Genomic DNA, 22,987 nt, shown 5'->3' with positions numbered 1-22,987 from the left:
TATGAATCTAATTCACGGGATTTATAATCATATATATTAGCTTGCCAATCATAATATATTGATATGAAAGGTCTTGGTTTTGTTTCTAATGGAATTTCAGTTAGAAAATCCCTTTACCAATCAACTTCATTTCCTACTTATTTCAAAGTTATAAATTCTGACTCCATAGTGGACTGAGTTATTAAACTTTACTTGGATGATTTCCAAGACACTACACCACTACCAAGTATAAAGATAGCCATTAGTAGATTTAATCTCATCTAAATTTAAATTCTAGTTATCATCACTGTATCTTTCTAATACAACGATAAATTCACTATATAGAATATCATAATCCATGGTACCTGTCAAATATTTCATTAGTTAGACTTTCACTACCCAATGCTCATGATTGAGATTATATGTATTTCTAGTCAATCTATACACAAAGTATGTTATGTCAGGTCAACTGAAGTTTATTAAATGCATCAGAATCCTAATAATTTGAGCATACTAAAGATGAGCAACAACTTCACCTTTATTTTTCTTTAATTGAGTGTTATCATTATAAAGAGTATTCATATATGTTACTTCAAAGTAACCCATCTTCTTGAAAAGTTTCTCTACGTAATGTTCTTTTGTTAACAATATGCCATTGCCTCTTTTTATAATATCAATACCCAATATTATTCAAGCTTCACCCATGTCTTTCATATCAAATTTATAGGCTAAGTAACATTTAGTACTATACATGACATTCATGCAAATACCAAAAATAAGCATATCATCTACATATAAACTAATGATCACATATTCATTATCATCTAATAGATTTAGTACACACAATTTATCCACACTAATTGAAGAAAAATCATCATTTAAAAACAATTTGATCAATTTTTTCATGCCACTGCTTATGAGCTTGCTTTAAGCCATATAAAGACCTTTTAAATTTGCAAACTTTATTCTTTTATCCGGGTACTATACAACCTTCAAGTTGTAACATATATATTTCTTCTTTTAGATCACCATTTAGAAAAACAATTTTAACATCCATTTGATGTATAAAAAGGTTATGAATACAAACTAAAGTAATTAAAACTCAAATTAAAGAAATTATAGTTACAAGTGAAAATGTATTAAAAAAATCTACATTTTGTTTTCGAGTAAAACCTTTTACAACCAATCTTGCTTTGTATTTATCTATAAAACCATCAGGAAAATATTTTCTTTTAAACTTCATATGCAATCAATAGGTCCTGCACTTGTGGCAAATCAATAATCTTTTCAAGTTTGATTTTGCAAAAGTGAATCAATTTTAACTTTAATTGCTTCTTTCTAAAATTAGTAAAAGAATCATTTTCAAAGAAAGTTTCTTTCCTTTGTTCCCTACTCCTTCTTACTTTCTCAATATGAGTTTCCTCAACTCTATTATCATCAACATGTGCATGGGAAATCTTTCATTTAATAGATAAATGTGTTCAAATAATTTTGTATTTTTTTTAATAAAAGTATTGCAATCTAGCACATCACTTTTTAAAACTAAAAACTCATATGCAACACTATTTTCAACATAACCAATAAACATACAATCAGAATTTTTTGTTTTGTTAAGGTAACATAACCTTAGCTAGATATCCTCACACTTTTAGATATTTTAAATTATAAAAAAACATTTCCATAATTTATAAGGTGTTTAAACAAGGTTCTTATTATGAAATCTATTTTGTAAATGACATACAGATAAATTAGCTTCATCTCATACATTATCAAGTGTTGAAGAACTAACTAGCATAGCATTCATCATTTCTTTTAATTTTTTTTCCTTTAGCTACCCTATAAGAAATTCAAGGTGAATAAGGTGGAATAAATTCATGTATTATACATTTTCTTTACATAATAGTTATTCATCATATTATACTCACTTCTTTATCAGATCTAACTCTTTTAGATTTCTTATTTAGTTGATTTTCTACTTTTGCTTTATATAATAAAAACATGCTATAAGCTTCATCTTTACTTCTAAGCATATAAGTTTTGTATATCTTGAAAAATCATCTATGAAAAATCACATAATATTTCTTACCTTTCCGGTAATAGTTTGTTTAAAATATTTAAATTTATGTATATTAAGCTAAGTAATTCAATTTCTTTATCAAGAAATGCTTATGTTTTCTTAGTAATTTTAGCTTTAACACATATTTCATATTTATTCATAGATGAAGAATTCAAGTTAGAAATTACACAAGTGAATTCATTTTCTTAAGATAAGATAAGTTAAGATATCTTAATCAAGCATATTACATATCAATAAAGTCAAGAAAATAAGTAGAAGAATATACATTTTCATTCATTACATTAGCAACATTGAGTACAAAAAGTTCATGGTCACAATATCTTTTCTCCATAAATATACATTAGTTTTAGTCATTACAAACTTGTCAGATCCAAATGACATTTTGATCTTAAATTCTCCCAACAAAGCCATATAGACCAATTTTTCTCTTATATTAGGGACATGTAGCACCTCATTCAGAGCTAGTATCTTGCTCGTAGTCAATTTCAGAAAACTTTGCCTTTTATCCCAACAGTTCTTGAGTCTCTAAGGTACATTTTTCTTCTCTATCCTTAAAAGTGTATAGGTGAATAAAATTTCTTTATTTTGCACATATGTGTTTTAGTAGTACTAGAGTCTACCAACTAATTTTTATTATTGGTCACCATATTGACTTGAGAAACAACTACAATAATGATGTTTCTTCCTCAATCATGTTAACCTTAGTTTTAGCTAAAATCTCCCAAAAATTGTTAAAATCTTATTCATTAGCCAAGTAAAAAATAAATCATTATTCTATTAAAAAAACATCAAAAAATTGTTAAAATTGAAAACAAAAAATAAAAAAAATCAACAATGAATGATGAAATTAGAAGAAGAAAACAAAAAAAACCAATGAATAAAAAAAAAGGCCTAAACACGTAGGCCTGGATTGGGTGGTTGAGCGCATCCATGCTTAAAAAAAAAGGCAAGGCCCACATGTCTTAGATGAATTTATTTATTTTTCTTTTTAAAGAGGTGGATGAATATTTTTTTTAAAAGAAAATAAGCATGTAACATTTTTTTTTCCTGGAATCCAGCCATTAGTTATGGAAATTAGGGTTGGTATTTTTGATATAAAAATTATTTTTAAATTTTTTCATCTAAACATCTATATTTTTTAGGTAAAATTAAAGTTTTAAAACAATTATCATAAAAACATGGATGATATTAACCATGGAAAGTAATTTCATTATCAACCAGTTCAAAACGTTCAGTATCACTTAAAGCAATATTGCTACTCAGTATAAATTGGCATTCACAGGTGAAATCCAATCTCAATACCAATCAATTAAAAAAAAAAAAAAAACATGGGCAGAATCGAAGAAGTATTCTGTTACAAATAGTAATGGAAACCATTAAAGTACTGTAGCAGCTAGGTGTAAGAAACTAGCTCATTTTCTCATCCACATTCTCACCTCCAAAATAAGAGCAATTACAAACAAGATAGCAAGAACACCTCCATAGCCACCCTTCCATTCACGTCCCTCTCCACCTAAATGGATTCCATAGAAGACATTTGCTACTGCAAATATAATCAAAATCCTCCCCGCGCTGTAGTGGTACCAATTCCAATACTTCCTTACCTTCGACGACTTCTCTGGTCGAGCCAAAAATGCCATCACCTGCGTTCAAAAATACAGGCCACAGTCTCAGAGAGAGAGAGAGAGGGAGGGGGAGAGAGAGAGAGAGAGAGAGAGAGAGAGAGAGGGAGAGAGAGAGAGAGACCTGAAGGCATCCAAGAACAAGAAGGAAGACCCCAAGACCCTTGTGGGTGGAGACATCAACACCAAGACGATTTTCGAGGACAATTCCGCAGATGACACCAGCTATTCCCAGTAAAAATCCCAATGATTGAATACAAATATGGAGGTAGAACCACAAAGGATCCCATTGCCTGAAATAGCGAGCAACTATTGCTCCGATTATCATCAAAATGCCCCACCCGACCATGTTCAATGCTCCATGGCTCTTCCTTAATCTTGACTGTGCCTTACATTACTATTGCTTGTTTGACTGTCAGTTGCATTAATAATGATAATTAATCCATATATATATAATTGTTGTTTGACCTGTCATTTCCATATAATAATATGATAATTAATGGTATATTTACCGAATTCAAACATAAAAAAATAAAATAAAATAAATCTTAATTACTTGCGGAGGAATACCGCATTGTTTTTGTATGAATCATTGATTAGCATGTTACTGAACACATGATCATGTTTGCGATGATGTGTGGCACTGAATAAGACAATTAATTTATAGTAATTATTCTTCCTATAATTTCCAAAAATTCATTTGAAAACCTGTAATTTTACATTTTTACTCATAGCCTTTTATTATTATTATTTTCACTTAAAATGTTATAAAGCATTTCTTCTTTTTCTCTTCTGTTTTGTTTGAAAGTGTGGTTATGGTTGTTTTTTAAAGTATTTTTGTATTAAAATATATCAAAATAATAATTTTTTATTTTTTTTAAAATTATTTTTGAGATCAATGCATTAAAATATCCAAAATATATAAAAAAAATTAATTTTTAATAAAAAAAATTAAAATTTTATGGAATGCGATACAAGCCACATCCCAAACAATACCCACTTACTTAACAAGTCAGCTTAATATTTATGGTGACTTCAAAATCACTTTATTGTGAAAAGAAAAAAGTCACCAGATCAAATTTAGAGTTATAATTATTAATATGATAAGTATTCTGACCTGATCAAATAAAGTTTAGGTTAAAAATATAGCATGCTCTTGGCATATGGACAGCAACACAAATCATATTGTATTGAGACATGATCATTCATAAACTAGTAATTAATAAATATTTTACACATATAATACAAGAAAAAAACAAAATTAATCATATAGCCTGCCTGTTCTTACCTGTCACATAATTCAAGGTTGTGGAGACCATGTCAGTGTGCCGGGTCAAGGAGAAGCTTGGAGAAGAAGGCATCACACCGGTCGGTCCGAGAGCATAAATTATCCGAGGCGACGGCTGGTCGGTGTTCAACTGGAAGGCTAAATACAGACGTGAAGACTGAGTTACGATCATGGAAGTGTTAATTACTAGGTTTCCTTCGTCAACTACCACTTCCTTTGAACTTTGCCCTCCCAGAAAATACTTTTTTACTGCCGGAGAACCATTCTGTTGCCGAATATCCACCCACAACAGCACTGGATCCTATCATCAAACCATTGCTTGAAAACCCTATAGCTATGTAACTATTTGCATCTGGTGCTGACAGAACAAAGCTCCATAAATTTGATGAAGTCTGCGCGTACTGCACATAACAAGATCAAGTAGTGTTATCAAGAAATCAATTATATATATATGGTAAAGTAAATAAAGTAAACTTACTCTAAGGATGAAATTCTGAGAACTCCAAGCGCTGACACAGTGGAGAGATGCTGAGTCAAAAGGGAGGCTGTTGATGCTTAGAGTGGAATTGCAGGAATCTACTTGAGAGTTTTACAAAAGAATGCTAAGCCACATAATGGGTGAAGAGATGATGGAAATAACGGAAGATGCCATCATCTCTCTCTCTCTCTCTCTCTCTCTCTCTCTCTCTCGTTGGCTTAATGATGATCTGACCCTAAAGTGGCAAAGTAGTGGAATTGTAGTAGGTAAATATGATGATGTACAAATGAATTATAAAAAGGAAGAGATCAATTGGAATTTTTGTTTAATAAGCAAGTAGTTGTAATGGAACAATGTTAATGTCAATGAACATGAAAATGGGAATCAACAATATTTATGTAAGAATTGGCTATTTAACCCTTGATCTGCTGTGACTTTAATTGTTTATTATTTTTTTAAATATTGTTGAGTACACAGCTAATTCAATGTGTTTTTTAACATTAAAAAATTTAAAGTTTAAATTAAAAAAATCTATGCAATTATCGAATTAAATAAATTGATAATCTTCTATATAAATAAATGAAAAAAATCATTACCAGCAACCAAAAGATAAGTATATAAAAAAATTAGAGAAGAATGTAGATAATGATATTCAATCACACAAAATAAAATATTCATTACAATATATTCATTGAAATTGTTTATTTTAATCAATAAAAAAATAAATCCACATCGTAAAAAAACTCGTGACCTAAAAGATTAATACAAATAAAATTGGATGAATAAACCCACACCCTGAAAAAATATTAATCAATGTTAAACTCATCAAAAATATTATTTAAAAATAAAGTTCATATATATATATGAATAACAATAATATCTTGCAAAATCAAACAAATTTCTTTTTTTTAATAAAAACTTATAATCTAAAAAAACATGCAAAACCCATGACCTAAGTTATGAGACAAGGATAAACTCATAAAAAATAAATTGAATAAAATCACAGAAAATAATTTTTTAAAAAAAACTAATACAGAACCATAAAATCGCACGAAATCAAATTTTCAACAAATCAAATATTGAAAGATGAAACCAGAGAATAAAAAACAATCACAACAATTGATCTAAAAATAATGAGGGTGAAAATAAATATTATTAATTAGAGGGTTAAATTGATAAAAAATAGTCTTAACAAAAGAAAAAACAAATCAAAAGAATAGGGTCGATTAGAAAAAAATAAACAACAAAAGCTTTTGATTGAATGATGAAATTGAAATCCAAAAAAAACTTTTAAAAAAAATCAAGGAAAAAAATTAAAAATCAAAAGAATATTAACTAAAATGAAAAAAACAAAACATATGAGAAAATTGTAATTGGAGACTAAATTGAAAAAAAAATTATAAAGAAATAAAAAATAAGAGCTTAAAAGAATGAGGATTGAAATTGAAAAACCAATTAAAGAGGACAATCATGCATTTTACATGGCAGGAGAGAGACAAGAAGGGAAAAAAGAAGAAGAAAAAATGACCGTTGGTGAAAAACCGACCACCATACGCTATCATATGCCACATCATATCAAAGAAGACATGGTGGTGCATTTAATAAGACAATGAAAGGTCATGTTTGGCCATTAGGTAGTGTCACACTCGCCACTTAGGTAGTGTAGATGCCATCCACTCAAGAGCACGTGCCATTTCTAAGTAAAAAAAATTAAAAAGTTAACGTAAACATATCAAAACATTCCCATGACCTTGGTAATTACCAAAAAACCCATGTGAAGTACAAAAATATTCCAAAATGCAAACATGATTTTTTTGTTTTATCTAGGACCAAAAGTGTACTTTAACTATACATTAATAATTAAAAAACAAAAAAAAAACCCTTGTCCAATAGCCCAACAATTTTTATGATCCTCGAGGTAAAGAAATATTTTTACTGTTTAAAAGTTTATAAAAAGTTAAAAAAAAAATATTTTAGTCAATAACTCTAAGTTTTGTTGACTCTAGGGTAAAATAATATTTTTATTGCGTAAAAAAAAGAAAAAAACCTAGACACCCCCGAATAATATTTTAATAACCAATAGGCAATGGAAAAAACCAAAACACCACCCCTAAAGTTATTTTTTTTCAACTCAAGGGCATTTGAATAATTTCACTATAGCAATCCTCAATGAATTGTGTAGCTACAATGAAAAACTCACACTTTATAATGCTTCGTTTAATATGATTGTATAGTAATTTATAAATGGGGAATTTCTTCTGTAAGTTGCCGACTGAAAAACCATCTTCATTTCTTTTTATTATGACTCAGAGATGGAATTTACAATTGTGACAAACAAAATTCATGTATAAAGCAAGGAAATACGACCTAGGAAGATCCATAAAAACAATAAATGAATCTAGCCCAACAATAAGGTGGTATTTGGTATGCTAGACAATAATGGTCTAGATAAGACAATTTTTTTTGTGAAGTTGTTTGATGCGCCTTTAGATAGCATGAACATCAATTTTTGTCCTATGCAAGGTTGTTCTAGTGAAGAAACTTTTGTCCCGTTAAAAAGGACAAGACAAGCTTGTTTAATTCTCTGCACTATGGTTAATCTATTTGATCCGGGTCAATATAACGATAAAAATGATTATTATTATAATTTTAAAACTTAACTATGAATTAACCCAGAGCAAGGCCGGGTCACTAGTTGGGTTGACCATTGACCCAAATCAATGTAAATATAAAAATAATTATTACCATACTTTTAAAACCCATTCAGTGGTCGGCTCGGGGCCAAGGTCTGGTTGACCATTGACTCAAGTCATCATAAGAATAAAAATAAGTATTATTACAGCCTTAAAAATTGACTCTAGGGTCGACCTGATGATAGGTTCAGGTTGGGTTGACCATTGGTTTGGGTTAATGTAAGGATAAAAATAATTATTATCATAGGTTTAAAATTTTACTTGGGAGTTGATCTAGGTCAGGCCTAAGTTATAAGTCAGGTTGACCATTGACCTAGATCAACATAAGGATAAACAATTATTATCATAGTCTTAAAACTGTACACAGGGTTGACTTGGGGCCAATATAAAGTCATAGGCCAAGTTGACTATAGACCCGAGTCAATGCAAGGATAAAAATAGTTATTATCATAGTTTTAAAATCCAACTAAGAGGTCAGCCCAATGCAATGCTCAGGTCATGAATTAAGAGGTCAACTCAGTTTGACCTAAAGCAACGTAAAAATAAAAGTGGTGATTATCATAGTTTTAAAACTCAATTCAAGAGTTGACCCAAGAAAAGGCCCGAGTCACGGGTCAAACTATGTTGACCTAAATAATAATAATAAAAAAGCAACCTCGTTTTGACCAAAACAATTATGTATATAAAAAGTCAATAGATGTTTTACCTATGTTTTATCTCAGGTCGAATGGGTTGCAGGTTAACCTGAGTTTTTGACTGGGTCATGTCAGATCAATCCTTCCTCCATTTTTTTTAAACCTAGACTGGTTCATACCTCGAGTCAATCGATTCTTGTCTCGTATCTACCAGACAAAAAATAAAGCAAATTGTCTAGTTCAATTCAAAGCACACCAAATACGGGATAATATAATTATTTGTCCAGTACAATTCAATCATTTCAATATTGTCTAACATACCAAACACTATCTTGGGTCAAATGGTATATTTTGTCTATCTTTTTTTCCCTTACCAAGTCCTTTCTGAACTAAAGTGGGTAAATATAACAATTTTATATGTATGTTGCTCGAGTCTCTTTATAAAACCAATAAGTTTTATATATATCAAATATGATGGTGCTGATTTTTTTACCAAGAAAAACAAATTTGTTGTGTGGGCCAACACACTTGTTGTCGTTTGGGTCATGATTGAAACAACAACACTCGGGATATTTGGGCTCTAGCCTAAATAACAATACCTTACACTTGTAGTGAACTATCCAACACACACATACACACTTGGATAATTTTTTGAGTTTCAAGGAGTCAGAATAAGATATTGTGCACCACTACACACTCAATATTTTCTATGCTGAAGGATTATTTGTAAGTACACACTTGGATGTAGAGTTGACACCATATTTCTAGCAAATAGCCACAATGCAACATGTACCATGTTCAATGCAAATTGAGGGACTCCTCTCTTGACCAATGGTTATTTCTAGTCAATGTGTCATTTACATTCACCAACCACTCCATCAATAATAATGTCAAATATTACAATAAATAGTGGGCACCAATGTTCTCACCTATCAATTGCCATGCTACTTTCTAAGATGAATTGACATAACTAAAATCTATAAATACCTTGGATTACCGGGTAAAAAGAATAAGTCATAATTTTTTCAAACTTAACACTTACTTCTCTACATTTACATTTTCTTTTAGTTTTCCTATACATTATTTTTTCATACACATACTAACATAAGCATCATAAAGTCCCTTATTATATGGGGGATTTTTTTAATTTAGGAACGATCAATCCCAAACACCAAGCCCACATGTCTTGGTCTAAGATCGTAACCCATAAAAAACCTAATTTTATGTAAAGATTTTTCATGACTTCATCAAAATCCAATTGAAGTGAACCTCAATAGCTCTAATTAATAGTATAAAATATATTTTATTGGAAACTTCTTAGATATTATGATTATAAAGATTATTAATTCCCTTGAAGGTAAAAGATCATTAATTCATTATTCTTTTGTGCTTTTTTCTAGGAATAAACATAAAGTTTTTTATTTTATTTTTTATTGTCATAACCTAAATTTGACTTTATTTTCTCTTGATTTAATTTTTAGAAAGATAAAATTAAAAATTAAAATATCAGGAATGGATTTTGATTAAGAGTGTGAATTTTTAATTTTTTAAGGAATTAGAAACTAAAGTGTATGGTTGTTTTATTCCAAAAATCTAGAAAAAATAGAACATTAGGATAGATTTTATAAGTTTCTCTTTTTCAATTTTCCTTTTCAAAATCTTGAAAAGGAAAAAGGATTATTTCTTTATGTCATGTAGGACTTTTTATTATAAATAAAGATACCTAAATATAGATAAGGGATCCTCAAGGGAGAGGACTAAAACACCAAAACTTTCATACCAAAAATCCAAAAACTTTCATACCAAAAATCCAATCAACTTGTAATTAGCCTAATTAACCCAACTTTTGACCTAACATATCTCCTTCTTCAAATCCTATTGCCAACCTCTATAAACCTTCATAAGCCCCCATAAACCATCAAAATCCACTGTGACCGTCACAAAAGATCAACCCACCAAGTAGTCCAAGATAAACTCATCATTACCACAAAAAAAAAAAAAAAAAAACACAATCTGCCACCCTATAAACCCACTATAAGACACCACCCATCAAATCCTTAGACCTTCACAAACCACTCATAACCACCATGCAAAAAAAAAAAAAAAAACCATCATCCACCACAAACCTTAGTAGTAATATCTTCGACTGAACCCTCACCAGCAACCACCTTAGTAGTAATATAGTCAAGCCACACCAAAAGACTCGATTTCCATAACACACCTTCTCAACACCTTGAGCTAACCTCTCATTAAAAATCTTAATTACCACAACTCTATCATATACCCATTGTCCCTCCATCATCCATTAACAAGGCTAGACCTAAATTGTAGCAACCCATCACCATCGCTACGAACCGTGAAGCTTTCAACAACAGTTTAAACACATTTATGATTTACCAGTCACAACACAACTCTCGATAGACCCAATAACAGCCACCACATCGCTTGTAGCCTCTCCCTTTTCCACAAAGCACTGAAAGCAAACAAACCAGTTGCAAGCTAGCCTTTAAGCTACAAACTCAATCTCCTCTCAGCACAACCACAACACACCTCAAAACAAAATCACAACAGCCTTGATTTTTCCCAGAAATCACAACCTCAAACACCTTTTTTATTATCTCCAATCTACCAATAAATCATAATTGATCTTTGACAACCTCCATGAACTTGCGGGAGAAAATTTTGTTTTTTTAGGTTGTATATGTTTTAAGATTTATCACGTGTATTTCAAGCTAAGATTTCCAACTCCTACCATTAGGTACCATATGGATTACATGTGCCAATCATGTCCAAGTCACATGTTTTTTGCACTTTTTTTTTTCTATCAGCAAGTCAATTTTGGATTTAAAATTGTTTTTTATATAATTGTTTTTTAGCATGCTCTTATTATTCTTGGGTGGATTTGATTAAATTTGTATGTATGGATGGTTTGTGTTTGAGTTTTGCACTCAATGTATTTTAGCTTTGGAATTTTGATTCAAAATGTTAAAATCTTCATAATTCTTTTTTAAAGGATGGTAGATATATGTGTGTAAAAAGTTTGTGTTAATGATTTTCATCAAAAGATCGGCCATTGATAATATGGTCACTTAATGAATCTTGTGAATTGGATGTTAATAATTTGCTATTTTTTATTTTAAAAAAATATTTTTCAAGTTCAATCCAAGAATATTATGACCACTCAATAAGTTTGTTTTTTGTTTTTAAAAAGTAAAAATATCATAGCAAAAAAACTTTCAAGTATAATTTTCGTTGCTAGTTTCTAGATCGATAGCGACATGATTTTTGTTGCACATTTCTGGATTGGTAGCTACATAATTTTTGTTGTTGCTGATTTCTGAGTCGGCAGCGACATAGTTTTCGTTGCTGATTTCTAAGTCAACGGTGGTTGGGTGCGTTGAGGAATCCATGTGTTTTCTAAAACCCGATAGATCTTATCTTTGGCCGAACTATACTAGGAATAATTAAAGGGTGAAAAACCGGCCAACTTTGGAGAAATAATGTAAATCCCAATGAAAACTTGAACAAAAGGCCAACCAACACTAAACAAAAATTAAGGGGACCAAACCAGTTTACTCTTAAGAGGCATTGGAAATAGGGAGAAACCAGTTCTGAGATAACTTAATAAGGGACAAGGATAAGGTAAAACAACCCCTAAACACCCCAACACACTTATAGGGGATATAAATACAAGGAAGGAGAAAAGGTGACCCTTTCTCTTCCCAAAGACCAGCTATAGTAGTTGCATGTGTCTAGCTGCAGGTGAGAGAAGGAAGAAGCTGGATAAAAGAAGATGAACAAACCACCAAATCCCTTCCTAAAGCTGTTGAAAACTGTGAGGTATGAACCATAACCCTTCTCCACTATTCTTGTGACTTTATAACTAAAAAGGAAGAAGAAAACCCTAAGCAAATGGCCTAAGATTCTTACACCAGCTGTTGAGGAATTCTAGAGTAAAAAGAAGAACAAAAACAGGCTTGAATAGTGGGACCTTATTCCAGAACACTTAACAAAGGAAAGGAACAATTTTGAATGCATAAACTTGGAGAGATGGCTAGCCATAGTGAGGGCTTAACAGAATATGGGTTAAAAGGATAAAATACAAAGATGATGACTTTGTTAGAGTTGCTGAATTATGTGAAACCAAAATAGAACCTATGCTTGTGTTTATGACAGAATTTCTGCATATGTGAATGATGAAATTATGTGAAAATGTGTTAGAAAGTGTTGATGCCTTGAGTTTGTGTGTGTAATGAATGAACTTTTTAATTAGAAAGCAAATGATTATACGTATGAGTATGATATGTTGTTGGCTATACTATTGTGTTAAACTTGATGATATGCATGTGAAAGATTGGATGAAAGAGGCATATATGCTTCGACTAAGAATAAGAACATTGACGAAATCTCACATAAGGAGCCTTCGTAAGTTGGTATGAAATAACATGAATATGGGACTTGTTTATGTGTCGTTGAATTGCTACAAATTGTATTGATGAATTTTGGATAATACCATTGAAGACTTAAAGTGATGTTGGAAGGGATGAATTGGGGAAAACCTTGCTAAATAAACATGTGTTGTTTAGTGATGAGTGATTAATGGAGTGAGATTCGATGAGGTTCTATACCGACATGGGGTGAGAAACATTAGTAAAGGGAAGCCTATCCTAAGCCTTATGTTTAGTCGAAGGGAAGAAGTGAAACTAGAAACGACTTCATCATCATGATTTCTAAATCGGCAGCGATTGGGGTTGCGTTGATGATTTCTGAGACGGTAATGACTCAGTTTCGTCAACAATTTATGCTTCGGTTGTAAATCATATGCGCTGAAGAATTCAATGTCCACTGGGAAACTGTGTTGCATTGAGGATTTTTGAGTATGTAGCAACTCGATTTTCATCAACAATTTCTAAGTCAGTAGTAGCCCAGTGAGCTGGTGATTTTTTCCCCGTATTTTTTCCCCAGTGAATCAGTTTCCCTATTGAATTGTTGTGTCAGTAGCGAATCAGTTTCCCTACTGAATTGTTATGTCAGTAGTGAATCACTTTTCACTGCCAAATTATGGAGTCAACAGCAAATCAATTATCTCTACTAAATTATGGTGTCAGCAACGAATCAGTTCTCGTTGCCAAATTATGGTGTCAGCAGCGAATCAGTTTTCGTTACGGAATTTATGGAGTCAGCAACGAATTAGTTTTTGCTGCTGAACTGTGGTGTCAGATGACACGATTAAAAAATTGAAGTCTTATCCCAAGTGAAGGAATGTCGAAGTAATAAATAACTCGATAAGACCGGGGTCGAATCATAGGGAGGTGAACTATATAAAATTATAAATAATAAATGAAAAAGGAGTTGAAGAGAACTTTTAAGATGTGATATTAATGTGAGTATTAATCAAAGATAAAAGCAATTGTCAAGGTTAGAGGATCCACTCATAGTATTAGAAATAAGTATAGTATAAACTCTTTTTATTAATTAACTGGAAACCACATATAAAGGAGGTTCCAATCGGATGATTTATCCTTAATAGTTCATTATAAATTTTTAACATGATCATATTAATTATCTTATTTTAGTAACACCATACTTTTAAATATTGTCAGGAATTCATGATGTTAACTTATGTTAACAATAAATCAAGTTCCTTTCATAGCACAGGTGTAGGTTATACCATACGGTTGGCTATGAAAGTACCAAGCATTTGTTGTACCAAGTGTTATACAACACAAATCTAAATTAACCATTTAAAAAGCAAGGTATTAAGAATTAATAAGATAAAAAGATAAGACATGTTAATAACAAACTTTTTTAGATAAAAACATTGAAATCCATGTTGAGTTTATATTATACCTATTTTAACACCATTAGTGTACCATTTTCACCTTGACATAATAAACTTAGCTAAAGAAAATGAAGAAGAGGAGCATAAATAAACAAGAGGAGAACATGATTGTATAAGTATAGTAAAGTAAATGAAAGGCATAAATAAGAGATTAATGGAAGCAAAACTTAAGTATTACAAAAATATAAAGAAAGAGAGCAAGAACATGATTTTGATCTGAAAACCAAGATGCCTAAATGCATGGCAAATGCCTTCTTTTATAGGCCAAAATTCAGAACTTTGATTTGATGACTAATTATTGAGTGGTGGCCACCTCTTGACTTGGTAACAAACCTTATCTTCTTGTCTGCAGAACACGTCATTGCTAACATCAGAATTTGAATAAATAGTCTTCATGCAAGTTCTAGAAAATTATCTAAGCTTTCCAACAAAACAAGAATGAGGTCATTTAAACTTCTGGAACTCAAGATATGGGCTAAACACTAAACAATGTCTAGGCTACAAGACAGATTTAGACTTCTCTTTTACTGCTACGATTTGGACTTCTAAATGACAGAATTGAGTCTTGGACTCTTCATGAATGTTTTAGGCCTATGTGTTAGCTTTCTATTAATATAAACCAAACTTAAATCCAATTCTACATCTCCATTTATGATCCAATAACTGAATGGTGTTCCCATTTGAATTCAACCAACATCTCTTTTCTAAGCTTAACCCTTTCTTTGTCTTTTCAATTTCAGTAGTTAAACTCATCAATCAATCCTTTGATTTATGTGATAGGTCTGCATTTAAAATGAACATTTACCATAAATTCAAGGTATCTTATATTATTAGGCTTGTTATTATAAAAAAAACATGTTTAGTTAAGGAGTTATTGATACTTCAAGTGCAAAATAATGATATAAAACCTTGATAAAAATGCATTTTAAGTACTAATCACCCCCCCAACCAGTTTATTACTAGTCCCTAGTGATCAAAGCATTAAAACAGAAAAACAATTTGCAATTTCCACAAAGCAAGGCAGTCATCATTCAACTTCCATTAATCTATCCAAATAAACAAACTCATTAAATTTATATATATACTCAGTACCTTTTAAACAAAATATTAATAAACCTTTATTTTTATGTGCTTAATGTATAAATACATAGATGATGCGGTTTTTATTGGAAGAAAACAATATTTTGCTCTAATATTTAAGGTTGACTTCCTTGAGTTGAGATTTCTTTTCTTTTTATTATTTTTTATTTTTTTAATATATATACATATAACTTAAAACACAATGTATCTTTAACCCATATAATGAGCTTTAGGCTAATGACTCCCAGACCAATTGGTCTTAGGGCATTAGGTGTTGAGACACATCTTCGAGCTTAGTAACTCGGGCTGCAGATACTGATACGTAGATGGTGCAATGTTTGATTCCTTTAAACTTTTCTCCTTAACCCATGTAACAAGCACTGGACCAATAGCTCTCAAGTCAGTTGACTTTAGGGTATTAGTTGTTAAAACACCCCTTCAGGCTTAATTGCTTAAGTTAGAGAGGTTATGAAACCAAACTTATCTACGTTTTTATTATCATCCATATTATATTGAATTTTTTTTTTACAAATTATATCTTATCCATTTCCCTTAGTTGTTACTTTTAACAAAAAAACATAATTAATGTAATAATCCAATGTGCAACCCATAATCATATGTTAAAGTGTGTATGTGAAAATGATGGTTTATAAATACTTGTTAACTAAGTATATGAGCAGAATTAATTGATAGCAATGCAAAAGTTTGTAAACCTAAATATTTCATGAGAAGTGTGTGATAGACCTTGTTATGAATATTGCAAATAACCATTGAAAAATGTTTACTAAGATGCGTCTCAAGAGTCAATAAAATTCATCCTTACTCTATCATCCTAGTAATAATAATTTTGTCAAATTGTTTTAATAATAGCAAAAAGTTAGTTAGTTTTTTTTTTTTGTCAATTACTACCCTCCCCCCTAACCAAAATGAAATATTGCCCTTAATGTTCTAAGGTAGAAAGATAGAGTGTATAAGACATCACCTAAAACAACGACTACTAACAAACCTGAAACACACTTAAACAAATATAAGAAACAACAAAACACAAATATTATGCTATTAATACAACCAAAAGACACAATTTCTTACAAACTAAGGCTTAAATTGTAGTTGTGATTGTGATTCATGTCTTCCCTTGGTTTTACATCTAAAAACTGCTTAAACGCCCTTTATGGGTCGGGGATAGGCTTCCCATCTAGTTTTCTTAAAAACTGGCAAACAGGGTCTTTTTTAGTCAGATTCCTAAGACTATGTCGAGCATGTTCTTTATGAAAATTGTGATATAAATCATGAATTGCATTATGCATCTCCACTAGGATACGTCTCAAGTGTCAATAAAAGATTATCTAAAGACTCAATGTTTTGAAATAAATCCTACCTTTTGACAATTTTCACAGGTTTTGCAGAATACTTATGTGTTCTTAAACATGGTGGGCCAATAAAATCCACTTTGTAAGATTTTTGCATTTTTTTTTACGAGAAATGACCCCCACATGCCTTAGAATGAAAAAAATTTAATGACACTACTTAACTCATTGTTGGGAATGCTTCTTTGAAATAATTAACCAGAACAATATTTGAATATGTAAGGGTCATCCCAATAAAAGTTTTTCACTTCGCTCAAAAAAATTTCTTTTATCTTGGGTATTCCAATGAGCTGGCAAAAATTTATAAGCAAGAAAATTATCAATATTAGTAAACCAAGGTATTGAAGCAACAAAAAGTAAGGATTCGTTAGGAAAGTAATCATCAATTGGTGTGATATTGGATGTCGAATCTATTGCCACTCTTAACAAAAGATCTGCATTAACATTTTTGGTGCCTTTCTTATCCGTGATTTCTTTATGAGAATAAATCATTTGCAAATCTTCAGATTCATCAAACTCAATTTTACTCAAAGTAGATTCAAGTTGATCATAAACTAATTCTTCAATAAGATCTATTTCTTGTAAATCATTATCATCTCCAGGTTGCTTACAAATATTGAAAATATTCATATGCAATGTCATGTTTCCAAATGATAACTTCATTAGTCCATTCCTACAATTATTCAATGCATTATAAGTTGCAAGAAATGGACGTCTTAAAATAACAATAAATGAATTACATGCTTTAATAGGTTGTGTGTTGAAAACAATAAAATCCACAGGATAAATGAATTTATTGACTTGTATTAACACATGTTCAACTATTCTTCTAGACACTTTTACAGATCTATCGGCAAGTAAAAGAGTTACAAAAGTTGGTCTTTATCTTCAAAAGTTTCATTGCATATCAATTCCACCGTTTGCCTATCTTTAGGTGTTAACCCTTCATAAAAGTGTGAAACCAATCTCCAAGTTTCAAAACCATGATGAGGACATGTATTAAACAAGTCCTTACATCTATCCCAATACTGGTAAAATGTTTCTCTTGGTTTTTGAGTGAAAGTGGTGATTTGTCTTTTGAAAGAGTTCGTTCTATGAGAAGGGAAAATTTTCTTTAAAAATTGTTGTTGTATTTTATCTCAAGCACGAATGTTTCCTGACCTATGATTTTATAGCCATGTTTTAGCTTTATCTTTTAATGAAAAAGGAAAAGGCTTTAATCTGATAGTGTTTATGCTACAATTTAAGTCATTATAGGTGTTACAGACTTCCTTCAATTCATTTAAATGCAAGTATTGATTTTCTAGATTTAAACCATGAAAAGTAGGTAAAAGTTGAATAGTACCTGGTTTAAAATTAAAATGAGATGCAGCAGGGGGGAGAACTATACATGATGGTTCACTTGTTCTTGTTGGATTCATGTGGTCTCTAAGTGTTCTTTCACGGTTATTCTCATTATGAAGTAATTGGTTATCTTCTTCAGCCATGCTTTCTAAAGAAGATGAAAATACCCTACAAAGTCTATTACTTAATATACATGTTCAAATTCTCATGCAAGTCTAGAAAAAAAAAGAAAAAAAAAGAAAAAGAAAAAGGAATAAACAAAAATTAGAAAAACAAAAAAGTGAAAAGAAAATAAAATAATTTATACAGTAACTTACCTCCCCGGCAACGACGCCAAAAACTTGACACGATCAAAAGATTGATGTCTTATCCCAAGTGCAGAAGTGTCGAAGTAATAAATAACCCGGCAAGACTGGGGTCGAACCATATGGAGATGAACTATATAAAATTATAAACAACAAATGAAAAGGAGTTGAAGAGAACTTTTGAGATGTGATATTGATGTGAGTATTAATCAAAGATAAAAAATAATTGTAAAGGTTAGAGGATCCACTAATAATATTAGAAATAAGTATAGTATAAACTCTTTTTATTAATCAACTGGAAACCACACACAAAGGAGGTTCCAATCGGATGATTTATCCTTAATAGTTCATTATAAATTTTTAACATGATCATATTAATTATCTTATTTTAGTGACACCATACTTTTAAATATTATTAGAAATTCATGATGTTAACTTATGTTAACAATAAATCAAGTTCCTTTTATAGCACAGGTGTAAGTTATACCATATGGTTGGCTATGAAAGTGCCAAACATTTATTATACCAAGTGTTATACAACACAAATCTAGATTAACCATTTAACAAGCAAGGTATTAAGAATTAATAAGATAAAAAGATAAGAGATGTTAATAACAAACTTTCTTGGATATAAACATTGAAGTCCATGTTGAGTTTATATTATACCTATTCTAACATCGTTAGTGAAACCTTTTCACCATGACAAAATAAACTTAGCTAAACATAATGAAAAAGAAAAACATAAATAAACAAGAGGAGACATGATTATATAAGTATAGATAAGGAAATGAAAGGCATAAATAAGAGATTAATAGAGCAAAGCTTAAGCATTACAAAAATATAAAGAAAGAGCAAGAACATGATCTTGATATGAAATCCAAGATGCCTAAATACATGGCAAATACCTTCTTTTATAGGCCAAAATTCAGAACTATTGATTTGATGACTAATTATTGAATGGGTGGCCACCTCTTGACTTAGTAACAATCCTTATTTTCTTGTATGCAAAACACATCATTGCTAACATCAGAATTTGAACAGATAGTCTTCATGCAAGTTCTGGGAAATTGTCTCAGCTTTCCAACAAAACCAGAATGAGGTCATTTGGATTTTTATCAAAGCGTTAAAATAGAAAAACAATTTGCAAATTTTACAAAGCAAGGCATTCATCATTCAACTTCCATTAATCTATCCAGATAAACAAAATCTCATTAAATTCATATATCTGCTCAATACCTCTTAAACAAGATATTAATAAACCTTTCTTTTGTGTTCAAAATATCAACATATAGTTATGGGGCTTTACTTGGAAGAAAACAAAAAATATTTTTGTTTTAATGTTTAAGGTTAACTTTCTTGGGTTGATATTATTATCTTTTTTTTTTTAATATATACATATAACTTAAAATACAATGCATCTTTAACCCATGTAACGAGCTTTCGGCTAATGACTCCTAGACCAGTTGGTCTTAGGGCATTAAGTGTTGAGACACCCCTACGAGCTTAGTAACTTGGGTTGCAGATACTGATATGTAGATAGTCTAATGTTTGATTCCCTTAAGCTTTTCTCCTCAACCCATGTAACAAGCGTTAGGCCAATAGCTCCCAAGTCAGTTGACTTTAGGGTATTAAGTGTTAAAACACCCCTTCAAGCTTAATTACTTAGGTTAGGGAGGCTACGAAACCAAACTTATCTATGTTTTTATTTATTATTTTTTGTTTTGTTTTGTTTTTTGCAAATTATATACTATCAATTTCCCTTGGTTGTTACATTTAACAAAAGAACATAAATAATGTAATAATCCAATGTGCAACCCACAATCATATGTTAAAGTGTGTTTGTGAAAATGAAGATTTAAGAATGCTTGTTAAATGAGCATATGAGCAGAATCACGTTATAACAATACGAGAGTTTGTAAACCTGAATATTTTAAGAAGTATTCTGATAGACTTTGTTAAGAATGTTTACTAAGATGAGTCTCAAGAGTCACTTTAACAAAAGAACTCTTTTTACTTAGCCATCCTAGTAACAACAGTTTTGCAAATAGTTTATGAAATAGAAAACATGGTTAATTTTATCAACTACTACCCTTTCTCCCTAACCAAAATGAGACATTGTCCTCAATGTCCTAAGGTAGAAAGATAGTATAAAAGACATCACCTGAAATAGCGAACACTGACAAACCTGAAACACACTTAAATAAATATAAAAAACAACAAAACATAATAATAAAACCAAAAGACACAAAGTTTTTACAAAAGATGGCTCAAATCCAATTTAAGCTTTCTATGACTTTTCTTAGTTGACCAATTTATGCAACTTATGGGGATCAATTATAGGGATGAAAGATTGTAGTTGGTCAATTAATTGTTCAACAGTAGCAGCAGAAATTATGATTTGTCGTGTCGAAGATGTTAGAAATTCCTGTTCCACAGCATGATCAAGAAAAGACAACAACTTATCATAAAAACCATTAACATTTAACAGACCTATGGGTTTATGGTGAATGTGCAGTTACGCCCAATAGGAAATATAAAAGATCTCTTCCAATGTGCCCAGACCACCTAGTAAGGCAATGAAGGCATCAACATGGTTAAACATTGAATTCATTCGATCAAACATTGTGGGGACCTGTAGTTCCTCTCCAATTGTTTTTTCAATGATGTCCCCTTATGTTAAAGCTTTGGGAACAACCTCCAAAACTTGACTACCTCCTAAAAATGCAACTATTGACACTCCCCCCATTAACCCAAGGTTGCCCCCATACACTAAATGAATCTTTCGCTCAGCTAGTACCTAACCAAGATGATTTGCTGATTCTAAAAACTCTTTTTCTTTCCCAGGACTGGATCCACCGAAAACATAAATATTTTTTATGTGATGATTTGAGGAACTTGCCATTTCTACACACTTTTATATTTGATGAATGTATGGGTTGAGTAGAAATGAAGGGAAGGAAGAGAAGAATTTATAGATGAGAAATTGAAAATGCAATCATACCATCTATATGTAGGCCAGTTGTAGTCTCTCTCTCTCTCTCTCTCTCTCTCTCTCTTTATTTATTTATTTTGAAAAAGCATGTGTATGTACATGTAGTTGTGATTGTGGATCACATCTTTCCTTGGTTTTACGTCCAAGAACAGCTTAAACGCCATCTGTGGGTCGGGGATAGGCCGCTCATCAAGTTTTCTTAAAAATTGGCAAACAGGGTCTTTTTTAGTCAGATTCCTAAGACTAAGTCGAGTATGTTTTTTTTATGGAATTATGGCCATAAATCATGAATTGCACGATGCACATCTCCACTAGGGTGCGTCTTAAGAGTCAATAGAAGATTATCTAAAGACCCCTTACTGAGGCCATCCTTAATGAATTGTATTTTATCTTCATGGTTTACAGATACCATTCCTAAAGAACGACATGTTGCATTGCAAGTCCATCTGGCACATCTGTGACAGACTTTCAGTCATTTTGCACGACGTTTCTTCGTAAAAGTACTTTTACCTGTTCCAGGCATGTATGACATGAAAAAATTGGAGGACTCACCTGATAATTGGACCTTTGCTTCAATCAGCCAGCGAATATCTTCAGGAATTCCATGATTCATTAACAACCTCAATCTTGCACATCTAGCATGATAAATTTTTGTAATTGCATTCTGAGGCAGAGCGGGAAAATACTTTTTCAATTTTTCAAGAGTGGTGTTCATTTTCAAATGAGAATTGGAGGAGAGATTCAAAGAAAGGAGAAAGAGCAAAGAATTGCATAAATATATACATAAATATCAGTTATTATGGGAAACTGAAAGAACCGACTTAAGAGTCACGGAGTATCGTTATCCGCCATTTGATCATGGTGAGAGAAACTAGCAAAACAAAAGTCATAAAAAAAAGAAACACAAAAACAATGTGAGGGAAAAAAATCATTCTTTATATACAGGATCACCCAATTCAATAACGTCATTTTCAACTGAAAAATTATCAGAGTAAACTTTCAAACGATGTCCATTTACCTTGAAAACATTGACATTCTTTGGATTCTTAATATCACAAGCCTCATATGGATAAACATGTTTCACAATAAAAGGACTGCTCCATCTTGATCTTAGTTTTCCAGGAAATAAATGGAGTCGAGAATTATAAAGCAAGACTTTTTGACCAACATTGAATGTTTTTCTTAGTATTTTCTTGTCATGAAACTCTTTGATTCTTGCTTTATGAATTCTTGAATTATCATATGCATCATTTCTTATTTCCTCAAGCTCATTTATTTATAATTT

At 31.1% G+C, this 22,987-nt stretch overlaps 1 protein-coding gene and 1 non-coding gene across 2 annotated transcripts; one reads left to right on the top strand and one right to left on the bottom strand.

Moving 5' to 3' along the window:
• Positions 1–3,339: 3,339 nt before the first annotated feature.
• LOC118041232 (cytochrome b561 and DOMON domain-containing protein At3g07570) lies at positions 3,340–5,580 on the bottom strand. The gene is made up of 4 exons (XM_073404672.1): positions 5,445–5,580; positions 4,967–5,367; positions 3,803–4,091; positions 3,340–3,699 (listed from the first exon to the last, which is right to left on the bottom strand). Exons 3-4 carry the CDS (start codon positions 4,025–4,027, stop codon positions 3,469–3,471), a joined length of 456 nt encoding a protein of 151 aa, XP_073260773.1. The 5' UTR covers positions 4,028–4,091; positions 4,967–5,367; positions 5,445–5,580; the 3' UTR covers positions 3,340–3,468.
• A 12,459-nt stretch (positions 5,581–18,039) lies between these two features.
• Positions 18,040–18,148, top strand: LOC118041779 (small nucleolar RNA R71). Its single transcript, XR_004686372.1, has one exon. It is a non-coding gene; the product is annotated as a small nucleolar RNA R71 (small nucleolar RNA).
• The last annotated feature ends 4,839 nt before the right edge of the window (positions 18,149–22,987 follow it).

Source organism: Populus alba, chromosome 14 (assembly GCF_005239225.2).
Source record: "Populus alba chromosome 14, ASM523922v2, whole genome shotgun sequence".
NCBI classification, from domain to species: Eukaryota; Viridiplantae; Streptophyta; class Magnoliopsida; order Malpighiales; family Salicaceae; genus Populus; species Populus alba.
This window is presented reverse-complemented; position numbering and strand designations above follow the sequence as displayed.

What these genes read in the sequence shown, in the direction of transcription:
- LOC118041232 (XM_073404672.1), bottom strand. Translation starts at nt 4,027, where the DNA reads ATGGTCGGGTGGGGCATTTTGATGATAATCGGAGCAATAGTTGCTCGC. An exon ending in TTGTTCTTGGATGCCTTCAG is followed by an intron (nt 3,700 to 3,802) that starts GTCTCTCTCTCT and finishes TTTTGAACGCAG; the next exon opens with GTGATGGCATTTTTGGCTCG.